At 38.8% G+C, this 19,335-nt stretch overlaps 1 protein-coding gene across 1 annotated transcript in view; it reads left to right on the top strand.

Annotated features, from left to right (window-relative positions):
• The first annotated feature begins 65 nt into the window (after positions 1–65).
• The window catches only part of LOC146458311 (polyunsaturated fatty acid 5-lipoxygenase-like), a 27,731-nt gene continuing 8,461 nt past the window's right edge, over positions 66–19,335 (top strand). The window contains exons 1-7 of the mRNA XM_085090770.1: positions 66–124; positions 5,810–6,161; positions 7,703–7,841; positions 9,092–9,247; positions 17,101–17,124; positions 17,711–17,994; positions 18,824–19,025. Coding sequence (XP_084946896.1) covers positions 81–124; positions 5,810–6,161; positions 7,703–7,841; positions 9,092–9,247; positions 17,101–17,124; positions 17,711–17,994; positions 18,824–19,025 — 1,201 coding nt within the window. The 5' untranslated portion in view covers positions 66–80. The remainder of the gene's footprint in view (positions 125–5,809; positions 6,162–7,702; positions 7,842–9,091; positions 9,248–17,100; positions 17,125–17,710; positions 17,995–18,823; positions 19,026–19,335) is intronic.

The following is a 19,335-nucleotide window of genomic DNA, read 5'->3' as shown; positions in this document are numbered from 1 at the left end:
TGTCTAGAGGTAACAAACTACTTACAAGATTGAATGTACAACAAAGCAATCATTTGAAGACTTTTCAACCAGAAGTAAATATGAAGCTTATTTTAGCTTTCTTGGCTTTGCTAACAGCTACAAGGTAAGCCGAAAGGAAAGTTAACTACCTATATTTGCTTGCCGTCGAGGGTAAAAGATCAATTGGACGATGCCTTAGAATAACAAAGGTCAAGTTGCGTTCACTTTTATTACGAGTCATAAATATATGTTCTATTCTCTTTCGCCACGCTCAGTCAAATAGGAAACATTTCTGTTATAAGTTAGGACTGATGCTTTTAAGTTTAGCTTTTTTAATAGGATTGTTGGCACATGGAATGTGTTACCACTTTCCGTACGGCAAGCTTCAAGTATCTGTAGCTTTAAAAGGGGAGTAAGGGATTTCCTATCTTCTAGAATCATGTAATTGATTATTCCATTTTTTTATCTATTTATATTGTAATAACATTTATTTAGTTAATTTTCTGTCTTTAAATTATAACAGTTCTTGGGAGGGTTTCTTTAGGCGGTCTGCCTTGTATGGGGTCTCCGACTCTTTTGTAGGCTATCCTTATGGCTCTATTTAATTCACTTTATGAACGCCTTTTCTGCCATTAAATTGTAATAAAGATAAAGATACGCAAACAACACAACACAGTATGCGGAGGGAGCCTCCAGCGTCAAGTCGTCAAGTCGGGGAGCAGGGATGGCGCAGTGGTAGAGCACTCGCCTCCCATCAGTGTGGCCCGGGTTCGATTCCCGGAGTTGACACCATATCTGGGTTGAGTTTGTTGTTGGTTCTCGTCCCTGCTCCGAGGGTTTTTTCCCCGAGTTCTCCGGTTTTCCTCCCTCCACAAAAACCAACATTTCCAAATTCCAATTCGACCTGGAAACAGTGGACGAATAGCTATGCTGTGGATGTGCCACTGAAAGTCCCATTTATTTATTTTATATTTATTTATTATTTAAGTGGTGTGATATTCATTAGGAGTGGATGTAAAAAGGATGTTTCCATGTTTTTTTAAAGTTAACCCGCAATCAAAACCTTGCCTTAGCCACAACAAAACAGGTTAAATTAAGACAATTGCCTAGAGTGTGAAACTTTGACTGGAAAGTTTGCGATTTTAAAACCAAGAGACTCTAGTTGGCCTGAAAAATTTCTTTGTTATATGTTTTTGTTAGCATTTTTGGCCTTGACAGTCCACAGACGACAACCAGATTTTGAAATGTGTTAGAGCAACTGACCAATAGGAACGTTCGTGTTAAGATATTCAACTGTAGTGAGAACATTCAAACAAGGGATTGTGCACTGTCGTGCATGGCCCTTCCAACATTGTTTTTATGGCAAAGTTTCATAACCAGTCCGTCATTTAATATGGTGAAAAGAAACTGACCGAATCCAGTTTATATTGTGTCTACAGTTCAGCGTTGACTGTGTTTACAGAAGTTTACATTTAGAGCACGTTTAAGTTACTCAGCTTAGATCATATGTTAAATTGTTCACACTGACTGGAATAACCTAGGTAACGGTCAAGAAAGAAAATGAAAAAGAAACTTCTGGTAGCATATAATTTATTCTTGTAGTTCTTTAAGCTATGCAGTTTGCGGCGTTTTAGTCCTGTATGATTTTTCAATGATTCACTTGGTTGGTCGCTTATTGAAAACAGAAGATAAAGAAATAATTATGTCAAATTCCTGGCCTTAAAACTAGTCTTGGTAATTAAGTGTTTTTAAGGTTTTCTGGTATGATAACATGTATGGACCGATTTAAACATTAAACATTTCGACTGGAAAGTTTGCGATCAATCGATCGAAAATGTTTAGCTTTAAAGATTTAAATATGTTATGAACGTGATGCTCTTATTTTAAAACCAAGAGACTCTAGTTGGCCTGAAAAATGTCTTTGTTATATGTTTTTGTTAGCATTTTTGGCCTTGACAGTCCGCAGACGACAACAGATTTTGAAATGTGTTAGAGCAACTGACCAATAGAAACGTTCGTGTTAAGATATTCAACTGTAGTGAGAACATTTAAACAAAGGGTTGTGCACTATCGTGGCCCTTCCAACATTGTTTTTATGGCAAAGTTTCATAACCAGTCCGTCATTTAATATGGTGAAAAGAAACTGACCGAATCCAGTTTATATTGTCTACAGTTCAGCGTTGACTGTGTTTACAGAAGTTTACATTCAGAGCACGTTTAAGTTTCTCAGCTTAGGTCATATGTCAAATTGTTTACACTGATTGGAATAACCTAGGTAACGGTCAAGAAAAAAAGTGAAAAAAGATCGAACCTTCTGGCAGCATTTAATTTATTCTTGTAGTTCTTTAAGATATGCAGTTTGCGGCGTTTTAGTCCTGTATGATTTTTCAATGATCCACTTGGTTGGTCGCTTACTGCAAACAGAATATAATGAAATAATTATGTCAAATTTCTGGCCTTAAAACTAGTCTTGGTAATTAAGTGTTTTTAAGGTTTTCTGGTATGATAACATGTATGGACCGATTTAAACATTTAAACACTTTGACTGGAAAGTTTGAGATCAATCGATCGAAAATGTTTAGTTTTAAAGATTTAAATATGCAATGAACGTGATGCTCTTATTTTAAAACCAAGAGACTCTAGTTGGCCTGAAAAATGTCTTTGTTATATGTTTTTGTTAGCATTTTTGGCCTTGACAGTCCACAGACGACAACAGATTTTGAAATGTGTTAGAGCAACTGACCAATAGAAACGTTCGTGTTAAGATATTCAACTGAAGTGAGAACATTCAAACAAAGGGTCGTGCACTATCGTGGCCCTTCCAACATTGTTTTTATGGCAAAGTTTCATAACCAGTCCGTCATTTAATATGGTGAAAAGAAACTGACCGAATCCAGTTTATATTGTGTCTACAGTTCAGCGTTGACTGTGTTTACAGAAGTTTACATTCAGAGCACGTTTAAGTTTCTAAGCTTAGGTCATATGTCAAATTGTTTACACTGATTGGAATAACCTAGGTAACGGTCAAGAAAAAAAGTGAAAAAAGATCGAACCTTCTGGCAGCATTTAATTTATTCTTGTAGTTCTTTAAGCTATGCAGTTTGCGGCGTTTTAGTCCTGTATGATTTTTCAATGATTCACTTGGTTGGTCGCTTATTGGAAACAGAATATAATGAAATAATTATGTCAAATTTCTGGCCTTAAAACTAGTCCGGCTTGGTAATTAAGTGTTTTTAAGGTTTTCTGGTATGATAACATGTATGGACCGATTTAAACATTTAAACACTTTGACTGGAAAGTTTGCGATCAATCGATCGAAAATGTTTAGTTTTAAAGATTTAAATATGTAATGAACGTGATGCTCTTATTTTAAAACCAGGAGACTCTAGTTGGCCTGAAAAATGTCTTTGTTATATGTTTTTGTTAGCATTTTTGGCCTTGACAGTCCACAGACGACAACAGATTTTGAAATGTGTTAGAGCAACTGACCAATAGAGACGTTCGTGTTAAGATATTCAACTGTAGTGAGAACATTCAAACAAGGGGTCGTGCACTATCGTGGCCCTTCCAACATTGTTTTTATGGCAAAGTTTCACAACCAGTCCGTCATTTAATATGGTGAAAAATCCAGTTTATATTGTGTCTACAGTTCAGCGTTGACTGTGTTTACAGAAGTTTACATTCAGAGCACGTTTAAGTTTCTAAGCTTAGGTCATATGTCAAATTGTTTACACTGATTGGAATAACCTAGGTAACGGTCAAGAAAGAAAGTGAAAAAAGATCGAACCTTCTGGCAGCATTTAATTTATTCTTGTAGTTCTTTAAGCTATGCAGTTTGCGGCGTTTTAGTCCTGTATGATTTTTCAATGATCCACTTGGTTGGTCGCTTATTGGAGACAGAAGATAAAGAAATAATTATGTCAAATTTGTGGCCTTAAAACTAGTCCGGCTTGGTAATTTTAAAAGTGTTTTTAAGGTTTTGTGGTCTCATCATGATAACATGTATGGACTGATTTAAACATTTAAACATTTTGGTCTCAAATTGGTGGTGTATTTTTAATGAGGAGACTGCGAAACGGTATAACTTGAATATTAATTCCGTTTTCTCCTACAAAAGAAGAGAAAAGAGAAAGTGAAGAAAAAGAGAGGCCAAGATTCACTTGACGCGGATAAGGCTCGATTTTTAACAGAACGTGCCATTCGCGTGAATTAAGGAATGGGTCTCGCTAGATTTGGAGGGGGGTGGTCTATTTTAGAAGAAATGGAAAGTACTGATTTGGAAGTTTGTAAGAGCCAAGAATCTGCACAAAGTATTTCATTTTTATTGCCACTGAAGTTGCTGTTGTGTCACGTGACATACCACGCCCAATTTTAAAATTTTATTTCGATTTAAATTTACGACATTTTAGGAAAACAAATTGCTAGTGGTTTTACCTTCTATAAATGACTTTAGTTTAAGGGTCTGGGGAACTAATCGGGGTTTTTAGAATTTATCTACTTTTGGTTAATTATGACGTTTTTGGTTTGGAGAGCGACTGGGGAGAGAGAAAAAGACCAAGTAACTACGCATCATAAAACGTTTTCAAAAACCCCCAGTTAATTTAGGGTAGTTCTATGCAATGTTAAGACTTGAAAACAAAGAAAAGTATTTTTAACGTTGATTATCGGGTTGTAATCGGAATATATGAAATTTTGCATAAATTAGGGCGTGGTCGATCATGTGACCACAGCTAACACGGTAAATCGTCACAAAATTTTGTTCCTTTTGTTATCACAAAGTTATAAGTCAGGCTTACTAGAGTAAAAACGCCAGACAAAAAGTGACCAAAAATGGTGATATTGTGTGAGAACCATTCCTTAATTCAGGTGAGTGCATGTTTGAAAATGGGCAAGGATTTTAGAGACGAGTATTGAAAATGTACGTGCATAGAAAGTTACACTCTTTGGTCTGAAACATAAGACGGTTCCTGAGTAGGGGACGGCGCACTCCCACTAAAGAATCCCAGGGGACCCTCCCTTACCTATTTTTAGTAGTGTCACTTCGAATGAACCAAACACAGCCGATTTTTGTCCATGGAAGCGTTTTAAAAAAAGCTCAGGTTTCGTTAAAATTTATCCTTACTATAGTGCACGTAACAGAAATTCTTTCAATTTATTTCTTCCCATATATTTTGGATAAATCGCTAAAAAACAATTATGGTTTGTACTTTCGGCTTGGAGAATTAATTAACTTACTATTTTCCTCGGGTTTTTTATGTTTGAGCAAAGGTACTTTGTCAAGTTAGTTTTTGGGCAGTTTTGAACAAAGTATCATTTGCGGAATCCTCGTAACACTGTTTCTTTAAGCCAACTTCAAAACAGCTGTAATGGGTTGTAGTGATTTGCAATGAAGAAAGGGTTAACGCTCCAAACGTCAGCCCTTGAATCTCTTTACAATGGCCAAGTTACCTTATCATCTTGTTGATAAAACCAAACATTTTTTCTATTCCTCACCGACGCATCACCACATGCAGTTTCTTTGAAAACTAACCTCCTAACTTCCTTAGCCATTTGAGTCAGACCAGTCTACTTTAACCTTGGATTTGACCATGAGTATGCAGTTTAAATCTCGCTCTCTTTCTCATATTATCTTTTTTTTATTTTCTCATTTAGGTCGTTAGAGGAACCAAATTTCTTATAACATCTGAACTACAAAAGACATGCACCCTCGATAGTAGCGACCTCAAACTAAACTTGCTGGGAAAAGCTTGTTATTAAACGTTGGTTTAAGCAACTTTACGATCGTAACATTTTTTTGCCTTTGTTCCAGGTATTCAGCAGCCGTGCACTGTGAAGTCTCCCTTCCGCAGAACTCCAGTCCAGAATGCAAGGCTGCAAGAGGGGCGGCCCTGGATCAAAACAAGAAAACCTTCACTTTAAAACATGATCCAGCTTTGTATGGCTATGCCAGGTTGAACATGACGCAGGCAGAACTCGCACCTATTGTCTTCAAAGACCCTTTCACGAGATACTACACCGCAGGCTACACTGAACTCCTAAAAATCAACCAAAAGATCTTTCTAGGGTACATCAACAACACCATTGGACAGCCCATTAAAGACATGGCAGAATACCTCAAAATTTCAGCGTTCTTTCAGGACGCACTAGAGCCAGTAGTCGGGGTAAAAAATTAACAATATCCAGGTGCCCATGACTAGGAGCCTCAATCTATATTGATTTGTTGCGTCAAGCCTGCCACGAGTAGATATAACTACTTGCGAAAGGGTCCACTCCAAGATTTAAATCTATGCGGAATAGGGGTGTCCCCGAGGCTTAGGCTATGTCTACACTCAGATACCGGAAAGCTCTTGTGTCGACACCTAAAACACATCGGATCGGGCTTTCATTCACACACAAAACGCCGATTTCAGATCGAATTCTGTGCCGAAGCGATGCTGCGCTGCTTCGGTCTTGAAAGTGAATCGTCGCCATCGTGACACTTCCCTCGAGTAGTGTGAACAGAGAATCGAACAGAAACGAAAGTCAACAACGAGGAGCGAGGATTGGATCCTACAGTGGAAAGATGGCGGCGGTTTTAGACCACTTTTGTTCACACCATGCCGGAGTATTTTTCACGACGGCATGAAATGCTATCCACATAGTGCAGACATAGCCTTAGTATGAGAGATAGAGGCTCCAGGTCAAGGGCTCTGCAATATATCTTATACATAACAGCCATTTAGTGGCAAACTTCCATTGGCCGTTATATAAACATGAGGAGGTCTGGAGATTCGTTTGTTTAAAAAAAATTAGCCTATTCGATCAAAAGAAAACCAGCTAAATATTGGCAACCTTGCGTTAAAGTAAAAAATATAAAACGCATATATCGAAAGCCGGATCAAGAAAGATTGAGTGGCCTTTGCATATTATAAGATAACAAAGTTTTTATTGATTTTACAAGGTTCATAAAGCCGTCATCTGGGCCCTTTAATTTAATTTTAGGTTGAAAACTCTCAAACTTGACTGAGTTGCTTGTCATGATAAGGCAAAGTTTCTTTTTAATGGTTTCGATTATTAACCGATATGATATACTCGTCCCTTGTCTTCTCCCGTTTATACAATGAAATAAAGTTACATTGGGTTGTAACAACAAGCGAACAAAGCTGATTAGAAAACTGGCAACGCAGCCGATGTATAAAGTAACGAATGTTTGTTCTTATCAGCAGTGTTTACACGGTAATTTGGCCATCGGGAATAGATTTCAGTGATGTACAGTCCACCTTGACTCGTTATTTACAATTGAATAATATAAAATCTGCTGATCAGATTCGCCAGAATCCAGCACTTTCCGTTTGCATCATTTGGTGGCTATTACAGAAATTTACGGTGTGCATTGACATTAACAAGGCATGTGAGGGTAAACTCTTAGTGCCTCCTTACTCGAGTGGTGAATGTTTCACCACTGACACCAGTCAGGTGGCCAAAGGTGACAGTATCACTAGGAAAACCGCTGCAAATTCGTATCCACAGTATCCACAGTCGATTGCCTCGCTGATCATTCACCTAAGGGTTTCGTTCTCCCTGGCGACTATTCTGATGTTGTACCCCTGTATCCCTAATATGTTCTCTTACTGTTGTCAACGACGCTATAAGGATTAGAGTACAACTAACATTTCTAGCGTAATCACAACAACCTTATTTAATTTGTGATTTATTCTTTCAGGAAACTGCCAGAAGAGCGTCCAGATACGAGCCCATTAACAACGACAAAGTGGAATGGATAAGCGATAAGTACTTCACTCAGCAGCGCTTATCCGGGAACAACCCCATGTCAATCCAGCGGGTGACTATTCATAGGCAAGGTAAATAGGATTGTTTCTTGAGTTTAGGGCGAGTATATTATATTTAACAACAACTTCTGGAGTACTCAAATAACAACAAAAGTGGCATACTATCCGGCATACATGTCTATGTACGAGGAGTAGGGAAGAACTTGCCTCCTGAACTTAACCGAGTGCAATACACACCGTCAGACAGGGTCTATTCAAGGCATGTATGGCGGAAAGGATTTTTAAGGAAGAAAGTAGATTCGCCGTCAGTTTCGAAGAGTATTTGGAACAAGGGAGCGGTAGTTTTTTGTTATTTTCGAGTCACTGTTTGCTGATAAATCCAAAAAGATGGAGGCAAGCTTCAAATATTGAATGACTATAAGCCTGGCTTGCCGTTGGTCAATGTGGTATAGCCGTAAGGATATGCATGGGTAATAGCCTGTAATTGTGCGCATGGGTGAATTGCGCCTAGAACACGTAGGATAGTATTTTGCAGTGTCTTGTCACGTAACAGCCTAACACAGCACCATTTAAACGAAAAAAGAGTTACGTGATTCAACTATCTGCTTCGTCAAATTTTCTTAGATTAGTTCTGCAGTTAATTGCATAGTAAGGAATTTCTCGATCATAATGAGAATGTTTACCGAGACAATGATGTACAGCTGTTATTATTACATGTGTGATAATGATGATGGCAAAGAATATAAAAATGTTGTATTATTCAAAGTGACACAGGCAAACTCGGATAAAGGCGAGCCGAACCCAAGACCTTCCAATTACTAGCAAAACAAGCCTGTCTTCTACGAGCTTGTCTTCTACGAAGATATCAACCACCAACTAGTAGACCATTTGTGCTCAACTCGCTCCAAAGAGTATGCTTACAAGCAGCCGAAAGCTAGCTACGAGAGATTATTATAAGTACTCTTTCTATCCAAGGACAATTTCAGAATGTAACGACCTCGCAAGGGATGTTGTATTGTTCAGTTCACTGGGTGCATTTAAAAACGCAATTTTTAACATCTACTGACCTTTTATATTTTTATTTTATTCATTTATTTATTTGTATTTTTTTAGAGCGGTCTTAATTCCTCAGTATTGAGTGACAGACCCATCCGGTAAATAAATAAAATAAACTAGTTGGGATATTCTGCTACTGAGCTAAAGGAGACTCGTGGGAGCTAAGACCATTAAACAAATCAGTATCGTGACCAAAACTGCAATGATGACGATACGATATTCTTACGGCCTTATTAAAGTTTCTACCTTGATGTTCTATCAAATAGGAAATCGTTGCACAGTGCAGACGACTGATGGAAGGTGGTGCCATTTTCCATTTACTTACCGTGGAAAAGTTTATCATAATTGTACCAGTGATGGCCATCGTAGACCATGGTGTTCAACTACTAAAGTACATGATGGCAGATGGGGAAACTGTAAAGGTACGAAAATAAACTTTATTGTTGTTGTTATTGATCTCAAGGACTTTGCCTCCTAATACAGAGGTGTTGCACAGTTTATGACTACGCGGGAAAAATAGTTCTCAAATTCATTAATAATTCATGAAGAAAAACAGAGGAAATCACTTCCGTGAAGGAGGTTTAAAAATGTCATCTTAATTATCATAAAATTTTGTGAACTTTTTCTTCGAATTTCTTTAAGAATTATCAATAGTTTGAGAAGCTTTATCAATCACTCGAAAGAGTGTTTCCTCCTATTTCCAAACACCTCGTAGTTGGTTAAAAATACTCGGCTGCGCCTCGTTTTTCTAACCTACTTCTCGGTGTTTGGAAATCGGAGGAAACACTCTTCCTCGTGTATGATCTATTACATCTTAGCAAGGGCCGATTGAAATCCAAAAAGGAAATTGGAGGTAACCATGCATTTTGTAGATCATTAAGCAGCATTAAATTCTAAAAACTTGTAGGAACGAAGGAATTTATCGCAACGTTAGTCATATTAACAAAAAATGTTGTCAAACTGTCCATAATGATGCAATGCCGGTTCAACATGTCACGGGCATAGGACATGCAGAAACCTGAGTCCTTGACAGGAATCGAATCCATGACCGTGTCACACACTTGTTGGATGTTTAACCAAAGAGATACCGGGAGACTCATAGCGAGCTAGGCCATTTACTATTTTCATAATGTGACACGGGCTGCAAGTACTTCTACTACATGGTGTTCATTATGAAAATTAGTTTTCATTCATATGCAAACATACGGTGGCCCACAAGTGAAACCATTTTCGCCACGGCAGAATCATTTTCGCCACGGTAAAACCATTTTCGCCACGGCAAAAACAATTTCGTCATGGCAAAATCATTTTCGTCACGGCAAAACCATTTTCGTCACGGCAAAAACAATTTCACCACGGCAAAATCATTTTCGCCACGGCAGAATCATTTGTACTCACGTGACGTTAATTGACAAGGTGTTATGGAATCAATACAACATGGCGGACGTACAACTCGTGGTTCTTTCATCAGTCACAAGTCATAACTCACGGTCTCAACTGCGTAGCATAACACATGCACCCCTCTCCCTCCTGCTATTGAAGGGGAGAGGGGTAAAGAAAGGTGACTGTTTCAACATTTGTGACTAAGGGTGTAGTTATTTTTTCCTTGAGGCAGAGGTATTCTCTTGACGTATTCTCAAGCAACACATGGTAAGGTGCTAAAACCTTTTATTTAACTGCAACAACCTGTCATTTGAGAGTAATAGTCTCTTATGTCCGTACAATGGATTGCTTCCACTGTTTATTTGAAGCACTTGAGGTAAGGCAGTTCTTCAACTAGCTACAACCTCTCAAGACAGTTCCTTCGTGACGGTCTAGTAGCAGCTTTTGTTCAACTGTAAAATCGGTCAATTTCAACGTTTAATTCAAAATTTATACTATTATGCACTGAATAACAACACTATTACGTTGAATAGTAATAGTACCAACAAATGAGCGTCAGAAAGTAGACTGCAAATCTAGCCTAGTCTGCTTTGCATCTGAAATTCTATGGGTAAATCAACAGGAAACAGTATATAGTTTATCAACTCCCTTAAGAAGGTGGCCGCTAATACAGTACAATATCAAAACTGTCAGGGGCACCCAACGAGAGCATTTAAGCAAAACTCTTAAAATGTTGTCTTCTGCGTCTCCATAACGTTTTTTCTTTTAAAGGCACATTTATGTAAGCTAATACAGTTTGATCTGTTCGAGTTTTCTAGCTGAAATCTTAAGTTGCAGAAAGTTTGAGCGAACGCAATCGTTTTTCCGGAGTTTACTAGCTGTTGTGGGCTTTACTAAAATGCTAGCTGACCTTTATTTCCGCACATTTACAGCTTCGAAAATGAAAGGAATTAGTTTCCTACTGTTGCGAAAGATTCAGAGGTTGTTAAAGCCTTTCCCAATAGATATCCACTGAAATTAATCGTTGGATGCCCCTGAACTATGACCACCTAATATTCAACTCTAATTTCAACTTTCAATCTGAGAGCGCAATCTTAAGGAACTAACATCTTTTCTACATATTTCTATTATATCTCGATTCCATTTCCAGATTGAATAGAACAGTGTCCCATCCACAGTACTAGCAACAGCGACAGTAAAAGAAATGCACTTAACGGGATAGTGGTCTAGTCGTAAAAGACAATGGGTTCTTTTGTCTGTTTTAAGTTTCACCAAAAGCGTCATAATAGTTCCAAATGAAGGTAAACCCCAAGTACATGTAATATGATGTTAACGAGGGTGGAAATACATTTCACAAAATTAACAATTAACAGTCAGAGTTATGGCATTGCAAAAGCCTGACCTTTACAGTATGCCAGCATAAAGATGTGTTTAAAATCGTCATAGGTGCGCATGTGCTCGGTTGGAAGAGTGATTTCCATGCCACAAGCTCTAACGTACGGAAAGCATATCGTGTGATTGGGAATACGGATCTTGTACTCATGATCAAACTTGACTGTTATCTTTACTTTTTGGCCATTCATTTCCCTGTGTCTTTGCCCAGTCAGCCAGCCCATTACTCTTGATGCAGACAAGTCGGGTGAGTGAAATTTTTCGGCTGCAGAGGACCCTTCATCGCCTTGAACCGGGATTTCTTCATAATTCCACGCTATTGGGGTTGAGTAGCCTGTAACATTATCATCTTCTAAGCTGAGCAGAAAATCTTGGAAGTGATCGACAACTTTCTCTTCCACAAGTCTTCTTGACGAACCTTTTGGAGAGTACTGTGGTTGAAGCAGTCCTGCTAGATAGTTTCCATCAACATCCTCAATATGACCCTTTACAAATAATGGTTTGCAGGCAGCTGGACTGTGTGAGAGGATACTTGCAAGTCCATAAAGACCCATTCCTTCCTTAAAATCTTTTAGACAGAGGACTCTTTTATTCCAAATGCTTACCAATATTGAACCAAGGATGTCATCGACATGTTCTTCATTTATGATACCTGTGTAACCGTGTTCTAAGATACAGTCGTGGTGTTGGCAAACATCTTCCTTAATGGTTTCAAACATATGCTTTTCTTCAGACGTCAGATGCTTGTCAGAAGAAAGATCTCTTATATATCCATATCCAAGTTCACTAGTGTATGAAATGCCACAGTGTCAAGGAAGTTGGGGGGTGGGCCATCTTGGGCCAAGCTCGCTGCAACTATTTCTCCTGCTGTTCTAAAGGTTTCATTTCGGACATAGAGAGTGGAATCAACTGGGGTTCCTCGAGGAAACAAGCTGTTGCCTATCTGTGGGATGATGCCTGCAAAGAACTCGCGTGTTAAGCCACCGGAATCAATTCCTTCCTCTCCAAGGTATTTTACCCTAACCACATTCTCAGGAGACTTCCTTTTACTCTTACGTTGCCACAAGGAGATCACTCGTTCAAATGGAATTCCCCGCCTCACCACGAGAAAGAACTGCTCGATAGTAACTACACGCTTCTCAAGTGCTTGAATGACAGATGAGTGATCACTTACTGAGTTGTCTAATGTTTCTTCTTTAGGAGGTACCAAAACACTATCAAAGGAAACTTGAAGTGCTTGAGCAATTTGGAAGTCATCATTTATTTGCGACTCTTAACTTTGATGCCCCACTGCGCTATCATGGCTCAGGCATGACGTCATGTTGAAATCACCTTTATTCCCATTCGTATTGTCTGATGGATGGTTATCATCGTCTTGAACTTGGTAAACTGTATCGGGAAGGTCAATGGCTTCGTGCCACAACTTATCTTCAGGCTGTTTTCTATCAACAGGAACTCCACCTTCCGACATTCTAGAATCAGTTAGAGTACCGAGGAACAATGTGATGCGCTTATAATCTTTTCCAAGCTCTTCATGGTAGCGCTCTAGGGTGAAAAATTCCATATTTGAACCAGGCAAGAACATGGCTTTCTTATAATCTTCTAAAAAAAGGAATATAATCTTCATTGTTATCATAGCAATTACTGAAGTAGGCCTTCCACTTCTCAATAGCTTTCTGTAGTAGAACAGCTGGTGGGTCATCTTTGTTCACTTTCAATGCCATGCGTTTTCCATGTTTCCGTTTAAGACTCTCATTACTGTCACTCCACTCTACCAGGCCTATGAATATGACAACTTCCCTTTCGCCATTTGCTCCCTTTTTGTCATCTCTTTTTAACTCGTGAATGCGCGCATGCGCAATGAACGAGTTATAGCGATAGTGGACTTATCCGCTTGGTTGGTTGTTTGGTCGGTTCTGTCGTTAACGTTCGGGCATGCGCAGTGATTGAGCTTTAAATTCAATCAGTGGAAGAAAACACGCGAAAATTTTCTGTTCACGGCACGTCAGGATATTCTCATTCAATGTGTAGAGAATAAATTTGACAATCATTTTAGTGTAAGAATGGAGATTTTTCGTAGAAGCTGAGCAAAGTTATAGGTTTTTTCGTTTTTTTCCACAAAGTGCGGTGTCTTTTAAAAATTTAAAAATAATTGAACTGAAAAATTCAACTAGTGGAAAAAACACGCGAAAATTTTCTGTTCACGGCTCATCAGGATATTCTTATACAATCTGTAGAGAATAATTTGACAATCATTTTCGTGAAAGAATGGAGATTTTTCGTAGAATCTGAGCAAAGTTATAGGTCTTTTCGTTTTTTTCCACAAATTGCGGTGTCTTTTTAGAATGTAAAAATAAATGAATTTAATAATAATTAAATTAAAAAATAATTAAATTTAAAAATTCAATTAATGGACTGTCGACAAGCTCTTTGAATAAACCAGAGCATTCACGTGACATGAAAGTTTGCCGCCAAAAAATATTTCCCGCCAGAAAATGTCTGGCTGACAGAAGCACTCTTTACTGATAAGTTCACTGCTAATCATAACTTTTTGCATACATGAAAACTCGACATCTTTCATCATATTTTTGCTTCACATACAAAAGTATTATATCAAGTAGATCAGTTTGCTGAAAAACATAAGTTTGGCTGTCAGTTTTCACGCAAAAGCGGAAAGTGCCATGTCACGCATCAGTGACGTCGTAAACAAAATTATGCAAATTTCTGGTGAAATGAACAATTTTTGATCTCTTCAGCTTTCATAGAGGTTTGAAAGGGGAAAAATGGTTCATTTTCGCAATTTACATTGGGAAAGCAAAAGGACGTGGTCGATGAATTTTGATCAACTGTTTAATACATACCGAATTTATTGAAATGCATGTGTACAGGATCAAAACCTTTTCAGTACATTCATTGAATATAAATGAAGCAAAATACAGACCACAACTAGCTCTCATTGAAATAATTTTTATTTAGCAAAAGTTAGTCATATTTCAAATTATTTTTACTTCAAGATTGCGTGGACTGAACTCGAAAGGAAAAATTTCACGCATTTAGGCCGGGCATGTAATGTAGTGCGACGTTTTGTTCAACAGATTTCCCTTCGTGAGATCAGCTCGAGCAAAGTAGCCTGCGTAGCTGGCGGTTTTTGTGGGTGGGCTCACCACAAAGCCGGGCACGAGGGCCAAAACGATTTGTATAGTACAAGAATGGTTATTTCTCGTTACATAATTGGGCAAAGATATCATTTCTTTTAGCTTTCAAGGAAGTGTCCGTAGCCGTCTTAATTTCAATTACTGATGTGTCATCTGCATTCACGAGTTGGCTCACAGGAGCCTCTGATTCCCTTTGCACTCTTTATTTTCCTTGACACTCTCTCCTTCCACTCCGCACCCTTACGTTTCTGAAAATCAGCAAAAGACAACACTGGGGTAACTTTTGAGTCTTGCCTACCACTTGTCCCTGCACTGACAGACTGAGTTTGATTGTAAGGTTCCTCAACACCTGAGTAGAAGTAAACACATTCTGTTACGTAAAGGCTAAAGAGAGGCCAGCCCTGAACTGTTGTATTGTATATTTAGTTTTTTAAAAAAGCGTTATGACTTTCCGCGCCACAAAAAGTAGGTCTCGTGTAGTCGTGTTTTTCAGCTCTTCTCTGTAAAGAGCTAAACTGGAACCTGTTTTGTCACTTATTGGAGTGAGAAGAAGTTTTTCTTTTCTCCACAGTTAGAGATTTATGCTCTGTTTATGCGTGTATTGCATTCCACTATCTTCATGGTTGGAATGTTCTACCAAACATTTTACAACGTAAGCACCCTTTTGAAACTTTTTAGTCTCTGTAACAATTTTTAGTCATACTTTGTCTTTGCATCTACATCGAATAGTTTTAGGTCGTTATTTGCACAGCTTTTGTGAAAACCAGATACCCTGGTAAGTTTGAAAGAAAAAAATAATGTTTTGTCTATCTACAATCGTGGACAAAGCTGTTAAGAAAATTACCCTCCAACCGTTTTTAAAGGTAAAAAAGCAAGCGGCAATGTTTGAAACCTCCCCTCCCGCGACTCAATGTCGTTTTCTGGTTCATGAACAGTTTCCTGGCAATTAACACTTTCCAAATAAACATTGCATAGGGGGAGGGGGGGAAGGAAAGCTACCACCACTGCAACACACTGAACACAGTAATGGCATCTTGATCCCAATTAGTTTTAACGACCAAGCAAAAGTCTTGTTGAAGATAATGATCTACTAATTCCTGCTGGCTGTGAAGTACTTGAGGAAAATGCTTACATCAGCTGTGCTTACATCGCCTGTGCTGCTCAGCGGGATCCAAATTTTGAGACACATCAAATTCCCTTCAAACTTGCTCATAAACTGGTTTTAAGCCTGCTTTTTAGTATGACGTTTGAATGAAGTGTTGTAATACCATGTTAACTGTTCAATTACAGGTCTCATCTGTTTGTGGGAGTAAGCAGGGCCATCTCTACCTGGTCACCAGACCTCAGGATTACAGACTGTCCATACACGTGGATTGAGCCAGTCTCCGAATAACACCAGTTTAAGCTGAGTTGTATTCATATAAATACATTCACAAACCGTTCAAATCTTACCTTCTCCACACTGTACGCAAAACTTTGCAGTTGAAGACTGCGCTGCGCCGCAGTTGGCGCAAAACATCGTCAGCGTGATGTTAGAGTCACCGATGAAAAAACACCGCGTTGTCCGCCATGATGTTATGACTCCCATAACACCTTGCGAACTAACGTCACGTGAGTACAAATGATTCTGCCGTGGCGACAATGATTTTGGCGTGGTGAAATTGTTTTGCCGTGAGGAAAATGATTTTGCCGTGGTAAAATTGTTTTACCGTGACGGTGGTGAAATTGTTTTTACCGTGACGAAAATAGTTTTGCCGTGACGAAAATGAGTTTGCCGTGACGAAATTGTTTTTGCCGTAGCGAAAATGATTTTGCCGTGACTAAAATGAATTTGCCGTGGCGAAAATAATTTTGCCGTGGCGAAATTGTCTTTGCCATGACGAAATTGTTTTTGCCGTTGCACTTGTTGGCCACCGTACGAACAAAAATAATTTCACATGAAAAGCGTTGCACTTGGCCTCGCTTTTAAAATAAGGTTCAACGCTACTCGGAAATGCTCTATTGCCTTGAAGTCAAATTTAAGACACAACTTAAAGTGTTTGATGGTTTGTCGTGTGAGAGTACGGGTTTGCCGCGGAAAATGAGGTCAGAGGAAGGACACTCCGTCGTTTTGTACACACTGTCGTTTTAGTGCTTTGACTGGAAATAATCGCTCACTCGAGTTCAGTTTGATATAAAAACGTAAGTGTTCCACAAATGTCTCTTCGGTGCTGGCTTCTTGTCGAAAAACAGAAATACGCCGAGAGTGTTAAGTATTTCACCGTCAGTATTAATTCTTACTTTCGAATAGATCAGTGCTTTGAAATTACCGTTTATTTATAATGACTATTTTGTGTACCATTTAGGATATAACGAAAACGTGAAGGGAGGTAAGTGGACTTTTTCGAAATAATAAAATCACGCATAACCTAAAATACAGCAGCATGTCACCATTTGTTTTCACTCCTTCGTCGCCCAAAACACGTTTCCTGGCGACATGATCGCAGCTTAGCAGCCTGTCAGCCTGTAAGCTCAGTTACCCGTTCGACAAAGAAAAAAATGTGACTTTTTTGTGGATGTGCAAAGGCTAGACATTGACAGATTGTCACCACTACCACCCCCACCAAACACCATCATCATCATCATCATCATCATCATTACCATCATCATCATCATCATCATCATCATCATCATCAGGTAGATCTACTTCAATCCTGCCTTGTCCTGGGATTTTTGTGAACTCTAATTGACCCAACGTATTCTGTGCATGGATATGATGTAGTTATTTGGGGGTGTGCAAGGGACGTCGGCAACACAGGTTCATTCCTATGGCTGAGGCTGTTATGGCTGTGGGTGTGCTACGTGAATTGTAATTCTGATTGTTTAACATCATTTTATCAATCCCGAATCTTTAGAACACAGAATGAGCTTTCATAATGTAACGAATTTCTGATGAAATTTTCTCCGAATCTGCAGATTGCAGTGTCAAGACGGTACAGGGTGAATGGTGTAATTTCCCTTTTACGTACCGTGGAAAAGTTTATGACAAGTGTACCAAAGTTGCCCATCACAGACCTTGGTGTTCAATCACAGCAGGACGATACAAAGGAAAATGGGGAAACTGTGCGCCAGGTGAAAACTTCAAGGATCAAGGACCAATCGGATTAGACTGGAACAAATTGAAAGAAACACTGAATCCTAACTTTGACTGGGATGCCGCTGTACAAGCAGCTCTGAACACTGACGACTCTTTGGAAGACGTATGTTAACCTTACACGTGCTTTCATTGGTAGAAAAGAATCTCATTAAATACGTTTTTCTGTCAAAATTCAGTTGCTTCACCCATAGCATTATACAATTAACTAAAGCTGTGATTTTCTGCCTACGTAATATGTGCGCAAACAGCACCAGCTACGAATTCATGATCGATCATGAATTAGTGAAGGGGGGAATTAATCTTAACTATACCATACTATCTGAAGATCCCAACTATCGTATCTTGGAAACCCTAACTAACATGTTTTTCTAGCCTTGTGTGACCTCTTGATCTTTTTGTGAAATTTCGGAACCGAAGTCTTCGAAATAACTCTCAATCGTTTTTCTCAGGGGACCATTGGAATGCTAAATACAGTTGAAAGTTGAAGTCACATACGTCTTTTTTTTCACAAGAAAATCAGTTCTAAAAAATAAATCTACTCGGCAAAGGGTTGACGCACGGGACCAATGTGAATAGAGTCTCCAACTTGTGGACTTCTGAGGATGATCATACATTTTTATCAATCTAGTTAGAATAACAAACCAAAACAAAACAAAATAAAACGCTGCCAAACTAGCATCCTTAAAAATAGGTAGGCATTTCGTACATGTGGATAGTGCTGTACACGCGCTGCGGATCTGTTTGTTTACGGACATTCACTCACTCACTCACTCACTCACTCACTCACTCACTCACTCACTCACTCTTACATAGCTGACAACACAGCGGGTAGAGTACTATACAATACACTACCCACAAAAATCAACTTTTTCAGCAGCACTAGATCTGTAGTTGACATTGGTCTCCCTCATGAACTTCGGATCCTTTTTCAGGCCATAACTCTGGGGCGCATCTATGCTGTTCGCTATGAGCTCTGTGATAACCTGCCCACATCACCGGACCTCACTGAAAGAGATCCTCGGCGTAAAATGTGGGACTTCCTCTCTCCAATTGCCCTGTTTGCATCTGCGGAAGTTTCAGGAAAATATAGGAACGAGCTCGTCCCTGTGGCCATTCAAATGCACTACACACCAGGTTAAGTATAAATAAAAATTACTCCGCTAATATGCCAATCACACAGTAATCCCGAAAAAAAATCTATCCATCTTAAAAATTTTATCAAAAAATTTTAAATCATCAGTCTGCTACCACAGCGCACAACTATGTCCCATGGATACAATCTACTTTCAGCCACCATCAGAGAGGATCCTACCATAGCCTCTACTAATCGTCTCGACAAAGTTATTACATATAGATATTCTTAGTAAACCGCTTAAATGTTTAATGTTAATGTATATATATGATTAGTACCCTAACCACTCTTGTAATCTAGCTGTTAAGCTAC

This window comes from Pavona decussata, unplaced genomic scaffold, assembly GCF_977016875.1.
Source record: "Pavona decussata unplaced genomic scaffold, jaPavDecu1.1 SCAFFOLD_233, whole genome shotgun sequence".
Taxonomy (NCBI): domain Eukaryota; kingdom Metazoa; phylum Cnidaria; class Anthozoa; order Scleractinia; family Agariciidae; genus Pavona; species Pavona decussata.
The sequence above is the reverse complement of the archived record's forward strand: the minus strand, read 5'-3'. Positions and strand labels throughout refer to the sequence as shown.